This window comes from Leguminivora glycinivorella, chromosome 25 (assembly GCF_023078275.1).
Source record: "Leguminivora glycinivorella isolate SPB_JAAS2020 chromosome 25, LegGlyc_1.1, whole genome shotgun sequence".
NCBI lineage: Eukaryota > Metazoa > Arthropoda > Insecta > Lepidoptera > Tortricidae > Leguminivora > Leguminivora glycinivorella.
Genome location: NC_062995.1, coordinates 11,992,977 through 12,019,410, shown reverse-complemented (window position 1 = coordinate 12,019,410; position 26,434 = coordinate 11,992,977). Strand labels below are relative to the sequence as shown.

Below are 26,434 nucleotides of genomic sequence, written 5' to 3'. Positions count from 1 at the left end.
GATGGCATTGGGCAGCTACTTAAGCATGGAGGTATTGGAGTGTTGCGTCCCGAAAATATCATCACATTGGATTTCGCTATATTCAACAGTAGGCCATTAGATGAAAACCATGTTTGTAATTGCTCACAAGCTACATTGATTGCCTCGGCCAACTGCGCATGTGTTTTTGCTTTAACAACAACGGTGGTGTCATCTGCAAATAACACCGACAGTCCATTTGTGATGGCAGAGGGCAGATCATTCACAAATAGTAAAAATAGCGTATTTCCGGCCGCTGATCCTTGAGGAATACCCAAATTAATGTAGCCTGTTTCTGATACATGTTTTTGGCCATTAAGTGACATTTTAACCGCTTGTTGACGGTCAGACAAGAACGATGCAAACAATTTGTTGTTGCCTCTCGCTACTGCAGTGCTTCGGGCATGTTTGCGGAGGCTCGCAAGCCATGCTTTCATGCCACCATGCGCGTGCGCGCAGCATCTATGGTACAGCGAGTGCGGAGCAGCTCCAACGCCGTCCTGGCGATGATCGCGGCCAGAGTGGACTGTCCCTATATAACGCACTGCTGCGACAGGCATGTAAAAACTGGAATAGGCTAGATTTGTAGATAAATAGTTGTTAGTTATGTTAGAAATAGGTTAATTATTATATTAGGAATTATTATTATTTTAATCTGTACTCTATGAGCAATTGTGCTTGAAATAAATGCATTTTATTCTATTTTATTTATTTTATAAAGAGGGTACATCTCAAAACCTATAGATACCCACAACAGTATGTTCCCTTATTTCCTCACTCTCCGAACAGGGCGCCGCTTAGCCCCAACTGGGTCATCAGAGTGCAACTGCATCCGCTTGCATGTGTTGCAAAATTGACACAAATTTTGGGACCTTGTATATATAATCGGTTGCCCGACACTATTAGAACTGCAGCTACCACCGCGGCGTTCAAAAACAAATTAAAGTTGTGGCTATTGACCCACTTGTTTTATACTCTTGAAGAGTTTTTGAACCTACCTATCCTGACATAATATTATAATGAAATTGTAATTTGTACTTAATTACTCTATAATAATCCTGATAACTTTTAAAATTATTATTTATGTCAATAAATGTATACAAATCTTATACATAATACCAACCTGACGTGTAACTTTGTTATTAATAAACTATTTCATTTCATGTGTTGCGTGCGTACACGATGCGCTTGTGTGCACACCCGCGCGGCGTATATTCTTAGAAGAGTTATTACTGGTTTATACTGAGCTATAACTTAAAGGTTTCTCATCTGAGTGAGACTTCAGGTGCCTTTGCAAATGGGTTTTTTGTCTACACTTGTAGTCACAGTGGCTACAACTAAAGGGCTTTTCGTCTGTGTGAGTCAGCAGGTGCCTTTGTAAATCAGCTTTTCGTCTACACTTGTAGTCACAGTGGCTACAATTAAAAGGTTTTTCGTCAGTGTGAGTCATCAGGTGAGACTTGAACTTTGCTTTGATTTTACACTTAAATTCACAATGGCTACAACTTAAAAGTTTTTCGTCAGTGTGAGTCATCAGGTGAGCCTTTAAGTCTGCTTTTCGCCTAGAGTTGTAGTCACAGTGGCTACAACTAAAAGGCTTTTCGTCAGTGTGAGTTATCAGGTGAGCCTTTAAGTCTGCTTTTCGTCTAGAGTTGTAGTCACAGTGGCTACAACTAAAAGGTTTTTCGCCAGTGTGAGTCAACAAGTGAGTCTGTAAACTTGTTTTATGTCTAGACTTGTAGTCACAGTGGCTACAACTAAGACTTTTCGCCTGTGTGAGTCATCAGGTGAGTCTGTAAACTTGTTTTATGTCTAGACTTGTAGTCACAGTGGCTACATCGAAAAGGCTTTTCGCCTGTGTGAGTCATCAGGTGAGTCTGTAAACTTGTTTTATGTCTACACTTGTAGTCACAGTGGCTACAACTAAAAGGCTTTTCGCCAGTGTGAGTCATCAGGTGAGTCTGTAAATTTGTTTTATGTCTAGACTTGTAGTCACAGTGGCTACAACTAAAAGGCTTTTCGCCTGTGTGAGTCATCAGGTGAGTCTGTAAACTTGTTTTATGTCTACACTTGTAGTCACAGTGGCTACAACTAAAAGGCTTTTCGTCAGTGTGAGTTATCAGATGAGCCTTTAAGTCTGCTTTTCGTCTAGAGTTGTAGTCACAGTGGCTACAACTAAAAGGTTTTTCGCCAGTGTGAGTCATCAGGTGAGTCTGTAAACTTGTTTTATGTCTACACTTGTAGTCACAGTGGCTACAACTAAAAGGCTTTTCGCCTGTGTGAGTCATCAGGTGAGCCTGTAAAAATGTTTTTCTTCTACACTTGTAGTCACAGTAGCTACAATTAAAAGGCTTTGCATCAGTGTGAGTCATCAGGTGAGTCTTTAAAGTGGCTTTTTGTCTACACTTGTAGTCACAGTGGCTACAACGAAAAGGCTTTTCGTCAGTGTGAGTCATCAGGTGAGACTTTAAATTGTCTTTGCTTCTACACTTTAAGTCACAGTGGCTACAAGTGAAAGGCTTTTCGTCAGTGTGAATTATCAGATGATACTTTAATTTGGCTTTTCGTCTACACTTAAAGTCACAGTGGCTACAACTAAAAGGCTTTTCGCCTGTGTGAGTCATCAGGTGAGTCTTTAAAGTGGCTTTTTGTCTACACTTGTAGTCACAGTGACTACAACGAAAAGGCTTTTCGTCTGAGTGAGTCATCAGGTGAGTCTGCAAATGTGCTTTTCGTCTACACTTGTAGTCACATTGAGAACACCAGAAAAGTTTATTGTCTGTGTGAGTTCTCAGATGAGTCTGTAACTTTGTGTGCGTAATGTAAGCCTGTGGAGACCGTCTTATACCATTGTGTAGCGTTTGATGTCGCTTTAAACCATAATCTCCTGCGGTTGAATTATGTAAAGGCGAGTGAGTGTGTACGTGTTTCTTTAAAACCGACTTGTTCCTGAACCGTTTGCCGCAATGGTGACACTGGTAGCCGGTGGCGATGGCGCTGGGTGTGTGTGCGGGCTCGGCGGCGCGCAGCTTGTACGTGCGGCGCGCGACCCGGCAGGTGCGCCGCGCCGCGTCCACCAGCAGGCGCTCCAGCCTGACCGAGCACGAGCGGCGCACACCCGACACCGCAGCAGGGGAGACGAGAGCGGACGCTGCGACACGATTATATAGCGCGGCCGGGGCGACTACGGGGCGGTGCGGGCGCTCCGGCCCCAGCACGAGCTCGTCCTTCACCTCGTGCTCGATGTACAAGTCGGCCAGCATGGCTGCCTCGCTCACGCCGAGCACGGCCGTGCTGTCCGACCACTCCTCCTTCACACGCTCCTCTTTAATCATGAATACAGCTTCTACCTCCAAAAATCCTGAAACAAATGATACATTTGGATCTGTTGGATCAAGTTATATTTATATGACAAATTTGTGGATGAATCAACATAGATTATTGCGTGTGTTCGTTCTGACAATCAGGTGAACACGGCAAAGTATATGTAAGGATTACTTATTAGTCGGGTTCACATGTTCACATGGGTTACCCTCTGGCAGAATAATTTTAGTCCGAAACACACTTTGCATAACATGTTTCGCAGAAACACTTTCATTCGAATGGTAATTTTGCAGAAAACTTAGTTGGCATTATTACTACCACTCATAAGATACATTTGGCAGAATTTTGTTTTACAGAACTTTACTTTGGTCGACTTTGGTTTAGCATAATTGTATGTACCATAATAATCTTATAGCATAATATTACATTAGCAGAATTATTACTCGCTATCAGAAAAGAAAAACTGCCCCAGAGTCACCGTTAGGTACGACGACGAGCGAAGCGAGGAGGAGTGTTAGGTATCTTGCATCTCCAACACATCCGACTCGCTATCAAATAGCAAATTACAACTTTATGCCGCCTAAATATTATGCACAAATATTATTTGCAAACGTATTGTTCGACTAGAAGACTATTATGCTTATCAACATTATGACAACAGACGATTCGGTATTACAAAAATCTGCGCAATGATTTATGCCAAAGCATATTCTGCGCAAGGTGTTTCTGCCAATCAAATATATGCGTAAAAAGTTTCTGCCAGATAATAGTGAACCGTTCACACACAGTGAGGCACGTAGCGAGGAAATTTTCCCCCGAGTTAACCTCGCTACGTAGACGTCCCTTGGCCGAGGCAGGTGGCGCAGCCGAGCAAAAAGCGCGCTCCACCTGCACGAGGCACCTCTACACAGCACGTTTGCCATAGAACCGTCTAATCTTATACTTTTAAACGAGCAATTCTTGTATATTTATTTATTTATTTATATATTTATTTATTTACACTGACGATCTCGGAAACCGCTCTAACGATTTCGCAGAAATTTGTTATGTGGGGGTTTTTGGGGGTGAAAAATCGCTCTAACTTATCCTTAGGTCCCGGAAAACGCGAATTTTCGAGTTTTCATGCGTTTTTCTTCGCGCGCCATCTCGTGTGCAGTAGTTGTACTGTTAAGACCGAATTCTTTCGGTCGATGTAAGTACTATTTATTGCAAACACTAGATGGCGACACAGGTCAAGGCTAAAACGAATAGAAAATACACTATTTGAGTTTTTGTGGCGAAATGCGCGCCATCTCGTGTGGAGTAGTTGTGTTGTTAAGGCTGAGAATTCTTTCGCTCGATGTAGGTACTATTCATTTTTGAACTAGATGGCGACACATGTCAATGATACGAAACAGAACCGAGCGAAGCTCGGTTGCCCAGATATTTTGTAATTAATAATGCAGCAAACGAAATCCCCACATTTTGTACGAAATCATTTTTAACCCCCGACGCAAAAACGACGGGGTGTTATAAGTTTGACGTATCTGTCTGTCTGTTTGTCTGTGTGTGTGTGTCTGTCTGTGGCATCTTAGCTCCCGAATGGATGAACCGATTTAGATTTAGTTTTTTCTGTCTGAAAGCTGAGTTAGTCGGGAGTGTGCCTTAGCCATGAGTAGCTATATATTGGGAGTTCTGCCCCACTCCTAATGCTCCAGCTTCGCTTCGCTCGCTGTCGCAGTCGTGGTCCAGAAACCCCCAATATATAGCTCGTATCAGTGGGGTAGAACCCGTTTCCCTATACGTAGTCGTATCATTGGGGTAGAACACCGAGATGCATTTGGATTTTCTCGATACGTAGCCGTTAACGTTGTATTCAGCTAAATCCAAAATATTATGTTAAGTGAGGGTTGATTTTATGTTACGATAAAAAAATGCAAAAGGCTTAACACAACGGGTACTGCTAGCATTGCACCCACCAGATCTTGTTCTATTTGAGAACCAGATCTCGTAACGCACCATCATAGCCCAGATTTGCATCGGGTAGAGGTTTGCCGGGCTAGGTTTATTACGGTGTTTTTCACACTCTCACAACACAGACTTGGCCAGAGACTGTAATGTTAGAGTATGGATGGGATCTCCAACGTTACTACGACCGTCTAGCAACATGGATCACCCGTGTAATACAGCACCTACCATGAGACAGGAATTTATCGCTGTATACGTCATCACGTATGTGTTTAACCGTCATCACGTTGTAGTGTGTCATGCATACATACCCTGCCCAAGGTAGGGTTATTAGAACCAAGTATGTTGCACACGCCACCGCGTTACCAAGTCAATGTCACAAGGTTGGCCATGCCTCGCAACATCGAAGAGGTAAGAGTACCTGAGACTATCGGTCGGTATAGCCACAGTCACTCCGACATGCCTTTCATTGTAAATTGTATATATACAAACGAATACAAAAAACTTCAATAGCGCGATGTAGACCTGACAATGTGATTGGTTGTTAAATGTGACGTTGGTGTTACGAGATTTAACGTAATTTGCCTTTACTAGTACCGATTTCAACCATAGTCCGATCGTATTCAAGTTCAAAATACATTTATGTAATTTTATCTTCATGTAAACTTAGTTCATAATGTAAAACCAACAAAACTTAAAGTAAGGTTAAATCAAAAAACAATGTTATCCACTGAAAATAAAGCATAATTTTTATTTAAGTCTATAGTTACATACATACATATGATCGTAAGACTAACAAAGTACGTATGTATTAATACTCTAAATTGTTTATGAAACGTAAATAGTCGAACCTGCTATGCTTTGTCTTTGTCATACTTTGGATATAATATATAAATAAACAAGTGACGGAACATGCGATAACAGGTAGTCGAGTCCGATATGTTGATATGTAATAATCCGATTAAAGAATAAAATAAGAGATTGGTTACTGTTTCTACCTAAGTCATATACGCATCTAAGTTTATGAACATAATACTGATAAGCTTAATGAATGAAAAGTAATGGTAATACAGACTGATTAAATAAAAGATAGGATTTAAACCCTTATTTTTGAAATGATCTACAGGAAAGACGCGAACCTTTTTGCTTTTCACTATCGCAAATTCAAATTATTTTGACAAATAAGTCTATTGAAAAGAATAGTGTATTGAATTTAAGTTAATTACATTTATATATATATATAATAGTAATAATTTTTTCTGCATATCAACAACTATTATTCGAAATGACGCTTCTGTTGTGTTAATCACAATGTGTCGAGGTATTTTATTTCAATCAACAATGTCGCTGATATGAGAATTGCATGTTACTTACTGAAAATGATGACGCTGTGTTTATTGTCCTATACCATGATATTATTTAACCAACATTCTATAAAGGTGAGTTGTGTTTTATTGTATGAAACATTGTTGTTCTTTAATGATTTTATAATAATTTAGTGTAAATAATTAATGCATATAATATGTTAATACATATTATATGCATTGAAGAAGGTTTGTTTTTAAGTTGTTTTCCATAAATGTTCAAAAATATTATAAGTAGTCTTGTTCTTGTATAGTGTGTCACTGACTTTCTTAATTACTCTGTGCCTTTAATTGTATAATAATTATTGTATTGCACTATCGCCCGACCCAAGGCTCCACGGAAGACCAGCGCTGTGCCACCATCAGTGTCAGAGCATATGTCGAGTGGTGTCCTTTTGCAACCACAAACCAAACCCAATGTAACTGATTTTGTACTGTTTAGTATGTAAGCCTCATATTGTATATTTTATTTGGCTGCAATTAATGTCTTTATTTTCTTACTTTCTTTCTTCTTTCAAAAATGTTTAATACTTACGTAGGTAGCACCCAAACTAACGAAAAACGATAGTGTTGATGGTATTTGTCATATATATATATATATACTGAAATAAAAAATAAAAAACATTTTGAACTTAATCGGTAAGTACTCGTGGTAGCGGTCATATTTACACGTGTTGCAAGACTTGCGGTATTATTTGTTAATTCGATACTTTGTCGGCGCTTTGTGAAATACAAGTGGTAATATACTTTGAATATAAATTATGTGCTTCAATTTATAAAAACGATAATATTTATTTAAATTTATAATATTTAGATCTAAAGTTGAATGTCAGAACTTGGTTCTTTAGTCATATATTTATGTTTCGATTTAATATCAACTCATCAAATATTTCACTATAAAATAATGCGTTTTTATGCAACAATTTCTTTACTATTCTGTATTGCGACGTGAAGCTGCTCGTTATTTTTGTTAAGTGAGGAATCTGCAACTTTCAACTTCATTTAAAATGTTAGTAAGTATTTATAACCCTATATATCGAATCTCTTTAAAACTTTGATTTAAGTATTGTTGGTATATTTTTATTCTTTTTGAAGGTCTGACTCCGAATGTTCAGTATACACGCGCACGCCCTCACCTGAACCGAAGAAGATTGCTACAAAGAATATCAAGAAAAGGAAATCATCCTCAGCCGCAAGGTAATTCATTTATTTTATATTAATTAAAATAATCCTTAGAGTTATATTTAACAGTTCCTGCTAGTCTAGTCGTTAGTGACTCTGTTTTCTAAGCTTGAGGTTACAGGATTTAATCCTGGTAAGGCATATCTGTGTGTTTATCACGTTAATTTATTTCTCAGTTATCTTATTCTCATCTATTTATAACGTTGTCAGTCATAACTATGAACTTGGTTTAGTTTTGTGTCAACATAATTATTATTAATTGACATATATTTAATATTGTTTTTCTTATTTAAGGTCCGAAGTTGAAACAGAAAATCGACGGGTACTACATTCATCCTCACCAACACCTTGCGCGCAAAAGAAAAAAACAACCAAAAAAGCACGAACGTCAACCAGTGAAAATAAGAATGTTGGCTCTAGGTACTACTTATTTTTAGTTGTTTTTAAAATTAAATTACTTTATTGTGATTGTGCAACTATAACATAATGTATTTGCTTGAAATATTGTAATTCTGTTTTATTTTTTCAGTTCTTCCAAAAAATCGCCTGAAACCGATATCTTCAAAATCATAAGAGAAGAAGAGAAGATCACCAGCGAGGGCAGTTCGAAAACCGTCAAGACAACATCATCGTTTACCAGCCGCGTATCGACAGGTTCTAGTCGACGCACTACGATAACAGACGGTAATTTTTTCATTGATTTAAAAGTGTATAACATTAATGATTACCAAAAATCTGAGCCTGAAGAACGTTATAAAAAAGCATTAGCGTCGGTTAAATTGCAATGTCAAGAGAATTCCTCCGAGTGGAATCAAATACAAACGTTCTTAGGTCAAGCCTTTAATATTTTTGGAGAATGTGAACCTGTTTATTATAATAATTATAAAAAAAATTAGTTGAATATTTTCAAATCTCCCACAGTAAGAGAATTCTATTTAAACAAAATTTTGTTATTTTTTATTCAAAGTTGTTGACAAAATCAAGTTATAGTTAATAGCAAAGGTAGATACCTACGTCTATAACTAAATCTCGAATATGGTTTTTGCATTAAGAATATAATATATTCGTATAGCGTACGATATTATCGTACGCTTATATAAATAGTTTGTGTACAAAAATAGATACTTAAATATTATAGGTTTTCAATATTTTATGTGCGAAAAAGTTTTAATGAATAAATACAGAAATTAATTTTTGTAAGATAAAAGGTTACTTTCTGTTAAATTTAAAGAATATTTTCGAATGCGATAATTTAATACTGCGACTTTATTTGATTTATATTTATAGACTTATACTACCATACTTTGCATAGTGTTAACAATTCATTGCATTCTTAATGAGAAGTCAGTCGAGTCAACTGTTTTGATTAATACAACGTATGCTAATAGTAAATAGATGTATTAAATTAGTGTTTGACAAATTACGGTTTCAAAATAGCCTAGTGAGTTTAGCTACATCTTTTGCATTAACATAATTCATTATGCCTTTCTGTGTACCGTGTAGTTCATCTGTAGACAAAAATAAATGGACAGGTCATCTTCGAAGCACTGCACATAAAACAACTGTATGTTCTAACAAATTACTTAATGATGGTGTTGAAGTAGTAGAGTCTGCATTTCGGATGCGCATTGCCACTTATCGTATATCAGCAACCAACGACCAAAGTCTGGCGTCTGTCGATGCGTTTATGAACTCTATTCGAAACAAAATAAAACGGCTTTTAGATAATTCACTTACGAAACATACGTGCGTAAAAGTAAATTTCGAGCTCTTTGGATTGTTTTTAATGTTCAAAGATAATAGTCAATCAATAAAATCATTTGGAACTAAAAATAAAATTTTATACTTAAGTTATGATTTTGAGTCACTGTTTTGCGAAGTTGTTAACTGTCTAAAGAAAAAATTTGAGGAATTTCAAGACCGTGATAGTGGATGGGCTTTTGTTAGTAACTCTCATTTAGAGATCAACATTAACAAGTATCAACCATTACGAGGTTCAAGCTATGTTGACCTGCCAAAGTTCATAAAAAACAAAAAAGCATGTATAAATATACAAAACAACGATCAATGCTGTTTTTTATGGTGTGTAACAGCGGCTTTGCATCCTTCTACAAAACACCCTGAAAGAGTATCATCTTATCCTAATTTTCGAGACGTTTTGAATATTTCTCAAATTTCTTTTCCAGTCACATTTGATGACATAAGAATATTCGAAAAAAATAACCCTATGATTTCATTGACGATTTTTGGTTTGAAAAATAATAAAATTGTTGTGGGCCCCCTTTACAAGTCTAAAGTATCTAGTAATCAGAAATGTAGAAAAAATATAAACCTACTTTTAATAGACGATGGTAGTCACCCACCACATTATGTTCTAATTAAAGACTTGAGTCGTCTTGTGCGCAGACAAGTAACAAAGCATAATAGTAAGATATACTTTTGCGAAACCTGTCTGTTATTTTTTCTCACGCAGGAAGAACTCGCAAATCACTTGTGTACTGGAATAGTTACCGTTTTACCAGAAAAGGGGACAGTAATTAAATTTAAACATTTCGATCGTAAACAGAATGTTCCATTCGTTATATATGCAGATTTTGAATCGTTACTACAACCAACTGAAACTAGTGACTCTGATACTGATACTAGTGATAGTCTTACCCCTAACACTACAACTTTGCATCATCATATACCAGCTGCCTTTGGGTATCATATTGTTTGTAACGCAGATCCGAGTCATAATCGTTATTTCTCTTATCGCGGTACTGATTGCGTCGATAAATTTATTGAGGCAATCTACAAAGATGTTGCTAAAATTTATAAAATTGTGAACAAAAATACCCCAATAATATGTAATGAGAATGACGACCAAAACTTTTTGAACGCTAAACGTTGTCATATTTGTAACCATTTTCTATTTTCTGATCGGGTTCGAGATCACTGTCACATTACAGGAAGATATCGGGGAGCGGCACATAATATATGTAACTTACAATATAAACGTCCTTGTTTCGTACCTATTTTTTTCACAATCTGTCTGGTTATGATTGCCATCTATTTATCAAAAAATTGGGGGAGGCACCTGGAAACGTCAAAGTTATACCTAAAACCAAAGAAAACTATATTTCTTTTACTAAATTTATCCCTATCGAGAATGAGTATTTTCAGCTTCGTTTTGTAGATTCTTTCAAATTTTTAGATACAAGTTTAGAAAAACTAACTACAACTATGCAGAAATCTGACTTTGTTCATTTACATAAATATTTTTGTAATGATGAGGAGTTTGAATTACTTACACGAAAAGGTGTGTTTCCCTATGAGTATATGAATAAATGGCAATGTTTTGAAGAAAAATACCTGCCAAGTATTGACTGTTTTCATAATTCGCTCACTGATGAGAACATTTCTGTAAAAGATTATAATCATGCGCAAAAAGTATGGCAACAGTTTAAAATTCAAAATTTAGGTGAATATACAGACCTATATTTGCAAACGGATGTTCTTCTGCTAACCGATATTTTTGAAAAGTTTCGCGCTACTTGCAAACAACACTATGACTTGGATCCTGCTTTTTATTTAACTACACCTAGCTTATCATTTGATGCCATGCTTCTGAAAACTGGTATTGAATTAGAGCTTATAGATGACTTTAACATGCTTAAGATGATCCAATCTGGAATAAGAGGGGGAGTCTGTATGACCTCTCTACGATATGCAAAGGCTAATAACATATACTTACCTCACTATGACTCATCCCAGATAGACTCATACCTAATTTATATCGACTGTAATAATTTATATGGTTACAGCATGTGTCAGTATATGCCCCTATCAGACTTTAGGTTTCTAGAAACCAATGAAATAAGTGCTTTAAATATCACTCAAATCCCTGATGACTCGGATTATGGTTTCATTCTAGAAGTTGATATTATTTACCCCAATGATTTACATGATAAACATAATGATTTACCATTTTGTCCCGAAAAATGTGTTCCACCAGGTGGGACGCATTATAAACTGGTACCTAATCTATATGACAAATATTTGTATGTGATTCATTATGTACATTTGAAAACGTGTCTTAAACATGGTTTAAAATTAAAAAAAGTACATAGAGTAATTACGTTCAAACAGTCCCCTTACTTAAAACAATATATTGATATGAATACAAGGCTACGTCAAGAGGCAACGTCTGTCTTTGAACAAGATTTTTGTAAATTGATGAATAACAGTATATTTGGTAAAACTTTAGAAAATACTGAGAAAAGGGTTGATGTGCGCTTAGTTAATCAGTGGACAGACAATGATAACACAACAAAAAAGAAAATCACCGCTGACAGATTAATTGCAAGGCCAAATTTTCACAGTGTATCAGTTTTTACTGAAAATTTGGTGGCAGTTCAATTGAAACCAGATCTAATAATTTTAGATAAACCGATCTACATTGGTTTCGCTGTACTAGAGTTATCTAAAAGTCATATGTATGATTTTCATTATTCAGTATTTAAACGTTTTTATGATACTCGTCTACAAATGTGTTACACGGATACAGATAGTTTTGTTTATTATATACAAACAAAAGACTTTTTAAAGATTTAAGAATGCATTTTTTAACATATTTCGATACTAGTTGTTACGATATTGATAATAAATTTTTATTACCTGTTCAAAATAAAAAGTGCCAGGACTTTTTAAGGATGAAATGAAAGGAAAAATGATTAAAGAGTATGTTGGACTTCGTTCTAAAGTGTATTCTATCAAAACAGTTGATAAAATTATTAAAAAAGCTAAGGGTGTGAGAGAACCTGTAGTATGCAAATTTGAGTTTTCTCATTACGTGAAATCATTATTTCAAGGAGATGAAATAAAAAGAAGAAACATATTATTTAAGTCGATTAAGCACAATATATTTACCCAAAGTGTAAATAAAGTCGCCCTTTCAGCTAATGATGATAAGCGTATGATATCTGACAACCAAATAGTGACGAAAGCTTGGGGCATACCTCAATACTTAATGTTTAATTTGTAATCAATTGTCATGTTTTGTATAAAATAAATTGTACTATATGCAGTCAGAGGTCATTAGTAAATTGAATAGCACATATAATTGAAACAACATTTTGATATTAATTTTATAAATCTATTAAAAACTATAAATATAAGTTGAAGATAATAACTAATTCAATTATATGTCCTAAAAATAAATCTTTCTTCTACTTATTATACTTATTGTGTTTTTATTTTAACAATATTATTCAGTGATGTCTTATGATAAATAAATATATTATCTTATTATTTTCTTGTTTTCATTTTAATTTACCTTAAACATTTCTATAGATAGTTTATTCATAAACGTGTTCATAAAACAAGTTGTGACTTGTTTAGGTAAAGACATACACACGTGTAAAGTTAAAGCTATCATATAACAGGATTGCGCATTTATATTTTGCTGAACAAACAATAGCTAACCTTTATAAGCGCAAAGTAATTTTTAATTGGTTACATTCGAATAGCATCAACGCGTCTTTATTATCCACTCGCAGACATAGACCTGGTAAGTTGTTTTTTAACTAACTACTTATTAAAATTATATATATATATATTATATATATATTAAAATTATATATTATATTTTACAAATCAAATAAACATTAAAATTAATTTATTTGTGGTTATATACATTTTTGTTCGTTGTGTAATCTGATTTATCAATATTATATAATTTTTCGTTTTGTCTTAGGTTTTCAAAAAATGGCAGACAGCGAAGACATCCCAATTCCATTTTCGCAATATGCACAAGAGTTTGAGCTACCACAAGAATTTGACGATAGCGACTTATATAAAAAAATTAAAAAGAACATCGAAAACCCTAAAGCCAAGAAACGTAATAAAGTTAACATTCATAATAAAGTAGTGAAAAGGACTCAAGGACACCCACCATCTTTTGTGATAAATAATCATGAGATCAAAGGCAATAAACTGATCAAAATTCAAATAATCAACATAACAGAGGATGTAAGGGATCAAAACGATGAACAGAACGAAAATGTATTACTGAGCGCGCAGTATGTTGCAGGCGATAATTTTGATGAAATTATTGACAGCACAGAGGCTTTAATAAATAAAATTTCAAAAAAAATTTGTGGATACAGTACTAGTTATTAAAGTTGTATTTTAAATATTATATAAGTAATAAATATTATATGAGTAAGTTGTCGTTTTATTTATATCCATACTAACTAATAAGTTTTTCTTATGCAAATTATGTAAAATCTAAGCTAAAAATTAAAAATATAACATTTACTATAAAAAACTTATTAGGTAGTTATCAGTAGTTATATAGAATGGTATAAAAAAAACTAATATAATTAATAACAAACATTTATTTTAAGAAACACATTTTGAATACAAATTAAAATTAGATTTGTCGATTGTCTAAATACCATTTTTTTATACATAAAACATTTTTTAATGCACAAGATTTTTTATGATACACACAGTTAAAAATACATTCATTAGTACAATATTTTTTATACAGTTCTTTTAAATTAGGCACATCTTTTTCACCCAAATCTAAAATAGTGCATTTTGGATATAAATCTTTAATCCATTGAACTTTTTCCAAACCTTTAACGTAGATTGTCTTATCTTTTATATGGTTATCAATAAGTCTTCTAAATTCTCTATAATCAACATAACCTTCGTGCCATAAAATACCTAAATGTTTTTCAATCCATCTTGTCTGCCTCTTTTCACTTTCCGCCAATTTAGAAAAACGAAAAGGGGGTTTTATTAAGAAAACTTGAGTGTATTCTAGCGTGCTGTATGCAAATTCTTTGACAATAAATTCATTTTCTTTTGTTTTAAATCCTTGAAGGTCTACAAATATATGCTGCATTACGATACTTTTTTCGTAATATTACTTAAGGGCTTATATTCAAATATACTATCATTTAAAATCAGACAGTAAGCTGCAGTGTTCTTTGGTATATCAGATTCACAATCCAATTCAACTCTCACATCTACCGATCCGGTTTTTAAGGTTTCGTTTTGACGAGAACAGTTGATAACAAATAAAGGAGCTATATCTTTAAAGTCTTGAGGACTTAACAACGGCGCTTGTAGACGGTTATAATAAGACTGCTGAAATTTCGCATACTGCTCGTATAATATAGCAAACTTTCCACCCGAAAAACTAACATCAAAACTTTCGTACGGAAAGTAGACTGAATTCAAAAAAACTTTAACATCTCTCAAATTACAGTGATCAAAATGTGTTATGTCTTTATTAGCGTCATTTTTTCGTCCCGTTTTCAAACCAATTATAATATAACGCGGCTTTTCAATTTGAGATGAAGTTTTGATAGACCAAGAATGTTTTGACGTCTCAGGCAAGAGCGGATATTCATATAAATCCCAAGTCCTAAATGCTATCTGAATGGCACGATCACTTTCCAAACATTTGAGTAAGTTTAATCTTTCTCGATCAGACACTTTAACATGAGGCATGCGCCATACTATTTTAGATATAGTAATATTGTCTATATATTCATTCGCATTTAGTTTAACGCTATTCAAATTAGTATTGGATCTTAAAATAATGAGTTCATGCTTGCAATTAATTATGATTTTGTTGTAATCCTCAGCAAACCCGAGAATCTTGTTTAAGGGTACAGACACGGAAAATGAACCTTGCGTGTTTTTTATGCCTTTGACATCAAATCCCCATAACTTAGACATAGATGCTTCCAGTTCATTCATAGATACAAGAGATTTCATAGTTGTTGTAACTCCTGCGTTTTTAATTTTGTCAATTTCGATTCCATTTAATTCATATCGAATATCTTGAAATAGATGAAGTATGGGGTTGTTTGTAAAAAGAACACTTTTTACCTCGGCTTTTGTTTCTCTATTGAATGCGGTTATAGTACCTTCTATGTATAAAGAACTTGCTGATGGTAGTACATAAAGATCTTGTTGGTTTATAGGTATACGTATTTCATCGTTGAAATTAAAACTTGTTACGTACGGCTTATATGAATGATATTCAAAGCTCTCGATAGAATTATCAAAGACAAAAGGTTCTGTTAAGTTTAATATACTCATTTTAATAGCCGTAAGCTTTGGAGGAATTGCTTATTTTGTTTCGTAAGTTTCACTTTAGGTCTTCTTTTATGATTGCAGGATGAGTACTGATAGTTTTTTTAAGAGAGATTGAAGTTTTATTGAAGTCTATCATTTTTTCCTTAGATGTAAGTATATCTGAATTTCTTCACCTCGTAAATTAACTAGATTATTTTTAACGTCTAAAATTCTTATCGTAATTGTATTTAAGCTGTTTTGGGTTACAGGGAAATAAATAACGTTTTTTGGTGTTTCTATAATCCGATAACCAGGTGCCACATTTGGTACAAACTCGTGAATTATATGACTAGGTTTTCCGTTAACAAATGAACCGCTCACTATGTCACATTCAATGCGTACTATAGTTGTCGACAGAATGGAAACAGGATAAGGGGATTCGGTTAATATATTAGCTTGAATGGATTCTGAACCGAAGCCAAGTAAATTACCGATAGAGCCTTCTTTGTTGAAATGAATATTTTCAGAGCATAAAATAGATGTTTTTAAGGTATTATTATTGCATGTTAATGCAAAAGAGCATCCTTCAATATGTTCTTTAAGGTAATCGTCAATATCTTGAAGTTCATATGATCCTTCAGGAATTTTAATTACTTTGTTTTTACCATAATATAACTTATTATTTCTGTTGTCTATGTTGGGTATAGAATTAAAAGTTGACATATACAATAGCCCACACTCATATTCACCATCCAGTTGAAGAGCTGGTGAATAGTTTGTTAACAGAGTGGAAGATGTTCCAGTTATAGACAAAGTGAAAGACATTGTGAGAATGATAAACTGTTTATTGTGCGATGATATTTAAACGGTTATACCAATATTGTTTTAAGTATTTTAGACATAAATGACCACAATTGACAGTGTTAAACTTTTGGTACGTGTCATAATTATAGTAAATATCATATTTTTTTAAATACCTCTTTAATTCTAGCGGAGGTGGAAGGTCTCCATAACTATTAAAATATTCACAATAATTATTATCTTTTACATAGGCTACCCAGTGTGTACCATTGTTTTTAGAACTGTCCAAATTAACAATTCCACATTCTACTTTTTTAGGACTCTTTGGTAAACTGTCTCTCATATAAACTCCTCGAAAATATGGAATATCAGATGAGTGTTTTAAAATATCAATATTTGAAAGAGCGCGCCTGGGTAACCTCTCATTTAGTTTTTTGAAATTTTCAAACATAATCCTTTGCCATTTTTATATGGTTTAATGTGTAAGCCTTTTCCTAATGCAATAGATTCCATCATCTTGTTATGTCGCTCTGATTCCGCTAAATTTTTTCTGGCGGCTTTGTAATCACCTACAGCTTTAGCAATTCCGGCAGCTCCTCCTGCTAATGATCCCAGCGCAGACAGACCGGCAAAAATAGGTATCAGCGGTAAGAAGCCTCCAGTTTTTGGAATTGGTATAATACGAGGTACCCGTACCTTGGAATTGGTATTGAAAATTTTTGTCGCAGCAATAAGAGCTCGATCAATTATATTACGTTTTGTTTTTGGTTTCTTTTTTAATTCAGTGCGTATCTTGGACACAAAACGTTTAAAAGGTTTTATACCCGCACCGGCCTTTATTTTCGATTTCATCACTTTGCTAACTAACCATGAAGCAATTTTTTCTCCTCTCCCTGCATCTTTCGACTTTCTTCTTTGTTTCGCCATTTCGTATAGTTCTAAATCAGCACGATGTCTACCAGCTAAATCAGAATAATTATCATATGCTATGTCGTGTTTCATACACGCATTATCTAGCGCATTAATTCCTTTATCACCTCTTTGTAACCTTTTGCGCAATTTCGTTCCCGGACCACAATAGTTATAACCAGGTAAGTGTAATTCGAAGGGCAAATTATTAATAGCGCTGTTTAAGAGTCCTCTCCCTTTCATATCCCGTAAGATAATAACACTATCATTAAAAGGATATTATATAAATAACATTAAACAATGGCACTTTTATCAATCCAACTGTTTTCGCTATCATCAAGGCCTAACCATTTAACATACAACTTTCTACCCTTTTTTTAATAACCTTTTCTACAAGGTAAACGTTTGGATGGTTGGTTTTCAGAAGTTCTTCTTCGTAAAATGTACCGAGTATAGTGTTTTTATGCTGGTCTTGAACGTGATACGTAACAGGTTGAGTGCGATTCACATGAGTAATAGTGAAAAGTTCTGTTGACCAATTAGGTGTGTAACCTTTGTGAAAGGCATTTTTATACTTACTAATGCGTACACAATCTCCTTTATTAAATTTGTTCAATTTATAAGACAAAGTGGCTTGTGATCTTTTAATATTTTTTAATACTTGCATTTCATTATCAACATTTACATCAATAGGTTTCATTTTTGTTGTGCGATGTACGGTCTGATTATACGATTTTACTACATCGTCTAATGGCTTACCAACCCATTTATAGTTACCAACTAAACTGAAATGTTTGTAGAGTTTAAACTTAATGGTCTTTATCAGCCTTTCAACGATAGATGCCTTTTTAATTGAATAAGTTGAGTAATGATTTACGTTTAATGATTTTAAATAGAAATCAAATTCATGATTGTAGAATTCTTTTCCTAGATCAGTTTGTAAGTTATTAGGTCTCCGTTTAGATGTTTTGATTATTAGTTCGAATGCATCTTTGACTTCTGTTTTAGTTTTAGACTTAATAGGTGTACACCATGCATACTTTGAAAATGTGTCAATAACGACTAAAATATATTTATATCCTCTGTTAACAGTATGAAGCTTTTGTAAATCTATCAAATCAGCTTGCCATAAATCATCAATTTCTTTTAGTACAACCGATCGTCGCTTAAAATTTCTTCGCGCTGACCGGTGGATCTCGTTCACTATTTGTTGTTTTGCCATTATTTATTTTTTTTAAAATATCATCTACCTCCTTCTTCGTGTAAAAGTTCAGTTTTAACTGAGTTACGAGTTGGTGAATTTGATTATTTATTGTGTTAAACAAAGAGTCTATATACTTCTTTTCGTACATGTTTTGAATGTATTCATCAACGTACTGTTTGTTAACTGCATCATCGGAAGATAATGGTTTAACAACTCCTTTTAATCTAACAGTTTTTAGATCAAAATTTCCTGCTTCTGTTCGAAGCAAAGCTTTGTACTTGAGCTCAGAGATTTCATCAGTACGCAAACGTTTATGAACATGGTGTCCGAATTTGTCTATATTCATTTTTTACTTGAAAGTCAAACTTCGACTGATTAGAAAGGTAAGAGTATTCACTTATATATTATTTATCAAGCCTGCTTCACGTAATTCTTCAATTATGGATATGATTTCGTTATCTAACCCAGTATTACCAGCGTCTCGCGATGCCATAAGCAGTTTTAATCTGTCTACTAATTCGTTTGGATCATCCCAATATACATATGAAATATCTCTTTTTACTTTTTTCATTGATGGTAAACCTTCACCGGATACACATAATTCTTCACTTACTGTGCGTTGTTTGGATAATTTGAAAAGGGGTTTTATAACGTTTAAATATTTCATACCCTTGTTGCTTTTTATGGGTTTATTTGGATCAAAGTCACGTCTATGTGCATTCGTTTTCAATAACAATGTTTTATACAATCGTTTATCATCTTCAGTTACTAGTTTTAAGTCAGGTACTTTCTTAAACAACAAATCATTTAAGCCTCGTGTTAAAAAATAGCTTTCTCCACCTATTACGAGTTTGTCATCATTAACAGAAATTGGGTAAGATCCAAGCATTAGCTTTCCGCGCTCATTTCGTACACCGAATGGAATATTCATGATAAAATATTGTTTTTGCCAAGCAGGATCATCGCGAGGAGAATAAAACGAGTCTGACGTTCTAAATGATACATTATTTGTTGTATCAGAATCACTTTGGTTCCCACTTCTTTGAGATGAAGAATCACTATATTCACTATCATTTAATTCATTTTCACTATAATTTGGTTCAGATTCAAATGACTTTCTCAGCATTGTTTTATTATCCAAACTTTCTTTCATCCCATCTTCTGAAGGACTATATTTCAAAGTTTTTACCGACTTATTCCATTTAAACCTATCGTTATCGAAATCTGAGGCACTAATATTAAGATTGTTATCATTACTACTATGTTTTTTTACCATTTCACCAAGTGGGTCTGTGATTGGTTTTAACATTGCTTCCAACATCATATTATCGTTTGTTTTAACATCACGAATGCGTTTAACTTTTTTCTTACTGCTTCAGCAGATTTGAGTACTTTATGTTTAAATATTTTTTCTTCGTTAATTTTATGTTCCATGTCTGAACTGGATGGTTTCATTTTCAACAATAAGTTTTTAATGTAATACTATCCTTTATATATCAAGTTAATCTAGAATTATAAATGTATCAAATCCTTTTCTATAACATCCTGAATTTCTATTACAATCTTTATTTATGACTAAGTAATCAAACGGTATCTTCCATACTTGTGCACACATTTCACGAAATTGAGACCATGACATATCACTTCCTACATGTTCATCATAAACATGCTTTAAATTAATATCATCCTGTTTAAAAAGAATGATTAAGTTAGCATTATCTCTTATTAATTGTTTAGGTATTTTACTATACGTTTGATTCAGATAAAAGCTATCTATATTTTTATGTCTTCCCATTGCGAAGTAATCTCGTATATTATTTTGATTTTCACACGCAACATCATCAAATATTATAATGGAATTCATGTTTGCTATATGAGGACTTAAGATTTCATCATTTACACTATATTTTTAAATGAAACTGATGGAACTAGTTTTAAAACTTGCTCAAGAAATTGGTACATTGGTTGAAATAAGGTTTTAGAGTATACATAAACATTTTCAAAGCGTAGACCTTGTTCATGTAGCAGCAAACCAACAATTAAATTTGTTTTTCCACAGTTGGATGGGCCGCATATTATACAGCGTATGGTGTCAGGTAAAAGTGAGCCATGTCGAAAATAGCGTTTCTTGGACAAAGAACAAACAGCATCCAACTGCAATTTCTGAGACTGTTTTACAAACTTCATATTATCAATAGACACGTGCAACTAACTTGAAAGACAATATGCCAGTAGTATATTTTAATAAGCTTTAGAGTATATATTTTATCCCAACGTTGCAAATGATGGTTATATACTGAGAGTTTCTGAACCACGCACGTAGCTATATATTGGGAGTGTCTGGACCACGACTGCGACAGCGAGCGAAGCGAAGCTGGAGCCAGAACTCCCAATATAGGCTAGCCATGTTTCAGGGTCCAGAACTCCCAATATATAGGTTATCATGTACAGTGACAGCTCAATCACATTTTTTGCCATACTAAATTGAACCTTATCACCGAGAGAGAAAGTTGATCGTATCAGACTAGCGAAAACGGTCCACATGAGAGGGCATTGTTTGGGCTGGTGTCCCTCTCGCACGTGTGACCAGTGTTAATGAGGTTACCATAGTAGTAGTATTTTTATCTGTTTATTACCTGACTTTAAAACTTCTTATTTTATTTTAGTGTTATATTCAAAGTAGGGTTTCGATATATTTTAAAGAATTAGAAAATAATTATAATGTAATTATTTTAATGCCCATAAATCAAAGATTTGTATAATTAAAAAATACCTTTAATTGGGTATTAGTAGATTTAGTAGCGACTTTGAAAATTAACTGGTATCCCCAACGTATGACAGTGATGACGTCACTGAATAATGTTGACATTGTCAGTAAGTGCGAGAGGGACACCAGCCCAAACAATGACTTCTCATGTGGACACACTTTTTGACCTAACTACACAATCTAGTTTAATAATTCTAAATCTATGACCCTAGGCCACTCTACAACCATGTCAAAATGACAAGCAGTAAGAGATTTCTTACAATGTGATTTATAACGTCACTATGACATAGTTCTACAGTGGCCTTAGGGTTCCAATTAGTTGACTGTACCATTATAATCACTTTAATTACTATTAGAAAATAAAATTAGTTATTTATTTTAATACACGACGGTGGCAAACAAGCATACGGTCCGGTCCGCCTGATGGAAAGCGGTCACCGTAATCTATGGACGCCTGCAACTTAAAGAGTGCCACATGCGTGTTGCCACCCCATTAAAAACTTGTACACTCCCCTTTGCTGTGTTAAGTATAAGTACACAGCAAAAAGGAGTGTACAAGTTTAGTAGTTGTAGTGTCCTCCCGTCGTCAGCAACTGCTACCTCGTCTATTTCAAGCAATATACGCGAAGATGTAACACAAAATCGTTCTATGCGTTACAAAAACAGGCTTTTACTTCCAGCGTCAAAATGAAAGATGTTTTAATCTGGTCCTTTTGTCATATGATCATATCAATAAAAATATATAAATAAACTAGCTTTTGCCCGCGACTTCGCTCGCGTTAGAAAGAGACAAAAAGTAGCCTATGTCACTCTCCATCCCTTTAACTCTCTCCACTTCAAAAATCACGTCAATTCGTCGCTCCGTTTTGTCATGAAAGACGGACAAACAAACAGACACACACACTTTCCCATTTATAATATTAGTATGGATTGCCAGACGAAATAAAAGAGGAAACTACTGAAACAGTGTTACTCCCGCAAACTGAAAAATTTACTAATATGGTTTGTATTATCATATTTTAAATGAATATTTAAATGATGAATTTAGCAAAATATAGATATATTTTAGCCATGTATAAATTTAGAGTCATAATTTATATGATATGGGTTAAATTGTGGCTAGGCGAGAGGCTGGCAACCTGTCACTGCAATGTCACAATTTCGTTTTATTTCTACCCCTTTTTGCCAAGAGTGGCACTGAAACTTGAGTAGTTCATGTGCTCTGCCTTCCCCTTTATGGGATACAGGCGTGATTGTATGTATGTATGTATGTATGTATGTAATTTATAAGATCGAATACAATTATTTTTTCTAAGAAACTAGTGTCTTAACTCTTACATTATCAAGTTACTAGAAAAATAAAAATAATTACTGAACATGTGTGTAGCAGCTTTTACCACTTCCCAATGTTATTCGTTTTGACATGTGCCATCAATCACTTGACACTAACTTGAATATTAGTGTTAAGGGTCTCTCACGCTAATTAATTCATTTTCTCAAACATGGTATGAAATATTGATGTTATGTGCCTTATAATTGGCAGCGAAGTATGACGTTGCAGGTGCGGCTAGGACGATTGATAGATAATGGAATTTCATACAAACCTTGCAGGCCAAGGCCGGCAAAGTCTTCTTTTTTAATTTCCAAACACAGATAATTGTGACACAACATCCAGGTATTTAGCCAATTAAAAAAAACTATAAGGGGCTTTATAGACGTGCCGACTGCAACTGGTACGGGCCCTAGACAATATTTGATTTTGGGTGCGTTTTCATACAAAAAAAATTTTTTTCGTTTTTTTTTATTTTTTTTTTAACTTTTTGTTTTTTTATAAGCGTATACGGGGCTTCAAAGGGGAACGAAAATTCGATTATTTTTGCGCTACGACGCACCGTTTAGGAGATACAGCCATCCAAAGTTACTATTTTCAGTAGACTTTATTTATACCATACCATGTTTGAGAAAAGCACTATACATACCTCGGCGGGAAATGGGGTTGCCCCGGCCTCTGTAGTAATGTACTATTATTATGAATAAAAATTATGAAAGAATTTGTTTTGCGAATTTAACTAAAAGTGTTATACAAGATGGTTCCTGATAACGAACCTAATGTTATGTCGAAATCAACGAAAACAAAAAACCATGGTGTAAATCGCTGTCAATAGAAATTGTCAACAATGTAAACAAACCATTGTATAAAATATCAATATTTTAACACAATTTCATTATTTTAAAGGTTGAGGATCATAATGTGATATGAATTGATTAAATAATACATGGATTTAGCCAGTATCTGATGAGTTAGAATGGGAGTTAAAGACATTTTGACTACAAGGTTTGTTTACATTGTTCACAAGTTCTATTGATGGCGACTTTATAATATATATCCCACCTGTGTAACCATTATGTGCAATAAATGACTGAGTATTGAAAAAGCCACAATATTTAGTTATTAACTTGCAGAAAATGCCCAACAAAACTAGCACTATTTTTGTCTCAAAAAAAGACAGAGAGTTATAGTGTGGTCAAGACTACACATCTGACTAGCGGTGTGCCAGCAAATAGGCAATTGATTATGTTTCTTTTTACGCTTCAATAAGAATCAGTGTCCTTTGTAATCCAAAAGCATTACGGCAGCAAGCAAGCAAGACGGCATTCTTTAACCTGATATTGTGTTTGACGGTGTATGATTTTTTTTTTTTTATGAAATAGGCAGCAAACGAGCAGACGAGCCGCCTGATGGTAAGCAGTCATCGCCGCCCATGCACATAAGCAACATCATGGGAGCCACTTATGCGTTGCCGACCTTTGAGAACCCTAAATACCTGCTTCTTGAAGAACCCCATGTCATAGCGCAAGGGAAACACCTCAGAAGGAAGCTCATTCCACAACTTGCACGTTCTGGGCAAAAACGAGCGGGAGGCCCGTTTGTTCTTGGTTTGCCACGTGTCGAGAAAGTGAGGATGAATGTGATGATTAGTCCATGCGCGGATCCAGGGGGGGGGGTCATGGGGGTCATGACCCCCCCCCTGGAGCCTAGGTTGGCCATACAAATAGACCACGTGACCCCCCCCTGAGGCCTGGGCCTTTACCATGTGACCCCCCCCTGGGCACGAAGCTGGATCCGCGCTTGATTAGTACCATACCAATAAATGTATCTATCTATCTATGACACAATTAAAATTTATTACTAATAGCTTTTGCCCGCGGCTTCACTCAGGTTAGAAAGAGACAAAAAGTAGCCTATGTCACTCTCCATCCCTTCAACTATCTCCACTTAAAAAATCACGTTGATTCGTCGCTCCCTTTTGATGTGAAAGACGGACAAACAAACAGACACACACACTTTGCCATTTATAATATTAGTATGGATTTTACTATTACGGTATAAAATTTAGCTTATAGACAAACCTTATTCATCAACATACTCTAAAGTTAATCTAGCAGATAAAGTTTGTTTGTCCTTTTCTATCACATCATATCTATTCATCTATTTGTGTGTTGGAAATTAGAATAAGTATGATTTTTCATTTCGAAGCACCTACTCTTTCTGATTATGTTTTTTATTTCCGCTACCCAAAGGTTGTCTGGTAGAGATCGCTCTTTAGCGATAAGACCGCCTGTTGTCTGCCTCTATTTATAATCATTTGTTTTGTCTCCGCTGTATCTTTTTTCTGTATCTCTTGCTGAGGTGTGCCAATAAAGAGTATTCTATCTATCTATCTATCTATCAATACGTCGGAAAGGGACAAACGAACTTTATCGGCTTGATAACTTTAGAGTACGTTTATGAATAAGGGGGAAAGGGGGAAAGGATGTAAATTAGTATAAAAGGCTTGCAGTTTATCTTCCCCTTTACACTCCCTGTGGCTCGCAGTAGTTTGCCAGAAAACCTAACGCACTATTCTTATATTAACTCTTACATGAATCTACAGATGAAACAAGTATTAAGGTAGTGATATCGGAGTATATCGCGGTTAGCATTGTATGAGCTTACCCATTTCCGACTGGTCCGTCTCGGGCTCCAGCTTCACGCGCGCCGGCGACATGCTGCCAGACTCGGCACTCTTCTCCATCTCTCACTCTCAAAAGTTATGTTTTACTCAACAGTAACTATATGCAAAATATTTATAGTATTGAAACAATAAAGGAATTCCGATAAAATAAATAACCACGCTCAGAGCCAAAGAGAATATAATACTTTTTTTTTTTTGGACTTGACGTCTGGGGCTGGGGCTTGGCTGGGGCAAAGATCTTTACACGGGATAGCTCAATCACATTTTTTGCCATACGAAATTTAACCTTATTACTGAAACAGAAAGTCGATCGTATCAGACTAGCGAAAACGGTCCACATGAGAGGGCACTGTTTGGGCTGGTGTCCCTCTCGCACGTGTTGCCAGTGTTAATGAGGTTCCCATATTAGTAGTATTTTTATCTGTATATTACCTGACTTTATAACTTCTTATTTTATTTTAATGTTATATTCAATCTAGGGTTTCGATATATTTCAAAAAATTTGGAAATAATTATAATGTAATTATTTTGATGCCAGTAAATCAAAGATATGTATAATTAAAAAATATGTTCAAATGGGTATTAGTAGATTTGGTAATAACTTTGAAAATTGACTGGTATCCCCAATGTATGACAGTGATGACGTCACTGACTAATGTTGACATTGTCAATAAGTGCGAGAGGGACACCAGCCCAAACAATTACCTCTCATGTGGACACACTTTTTGACCTAACTAAACAATCTAGTTTAATAATTCTAAATCTATGGGCTGGGGCCAGTTCCGTAAGGGCCAGACCTGACAAAAAATTCTCAAACTGGACG

At 34.7% G+C, this 26,434-nt stretch overlaps 2 protein-coding genes across 6 annotated transcripts; one reads left to right on the top strand and one right to left on the bottom strand.

Annotated features, from left to right (window-relative positions):
• Positions 1–1,464: 1,464 nt before the first annotated feature.
• On the bottom strand, positions 1,465–25,753 carry LOC125239103 (gastrula zinc finger protein XlCGF57.1-like). Its single transcript, XM_048146594.1, has 2 exons — positions 25,593–25,753; positions 1,465–3,379 (listed from the first exon to the last, which is right to left on the bottom strand). Exons 1-2 carry the CDS (start codon positions 25,669–25,671, stop codon positions 1,776–1,778), a joined length of 1,683 nt encoding a protein of 560 aa, XP_048002551.1. The 5' UTR covers positions 25,672–25,753; the 3' UTR covers positions 1,465–1,775.
• LOC125239102 lies at positions 6,554–14,037 on the top strand. Of its 5 annotated transcripts, XM_048146593.1 has the most exons (5): positions 7,268–7,662; positions 7,749–7,850; positions 8,130–8,255; positions 8,365–8,519; positions 13,573–14,037. In XM_048146593.1, coding segments are annotated over exons 1-5 (810 nt in total). In that variant the 5' UTR covers positions 7,268–7,660; the 3' UTR covers positions 13,998–14,037. The 5 variants fall into 5 exon arrangements, with proteins under 5 accessions (XP_048002549.1, XP_048002550.1, XP_048002547.1 ...); XM_048146592.1 differs by lacking the exons at positions 7,268–7,662; positions 13,573–14,037 and adding an exon at positions 6,554–6,728 and having other exon boundaries at positions 8,365–12,415; XM_048146590.1 differs by lacking the exon at positions 13,573–14,037 and having other exon boundaries at positions 8,365–12,415.
• Positions 25,754–26,434: the final 681 nt, after the last annotated feature.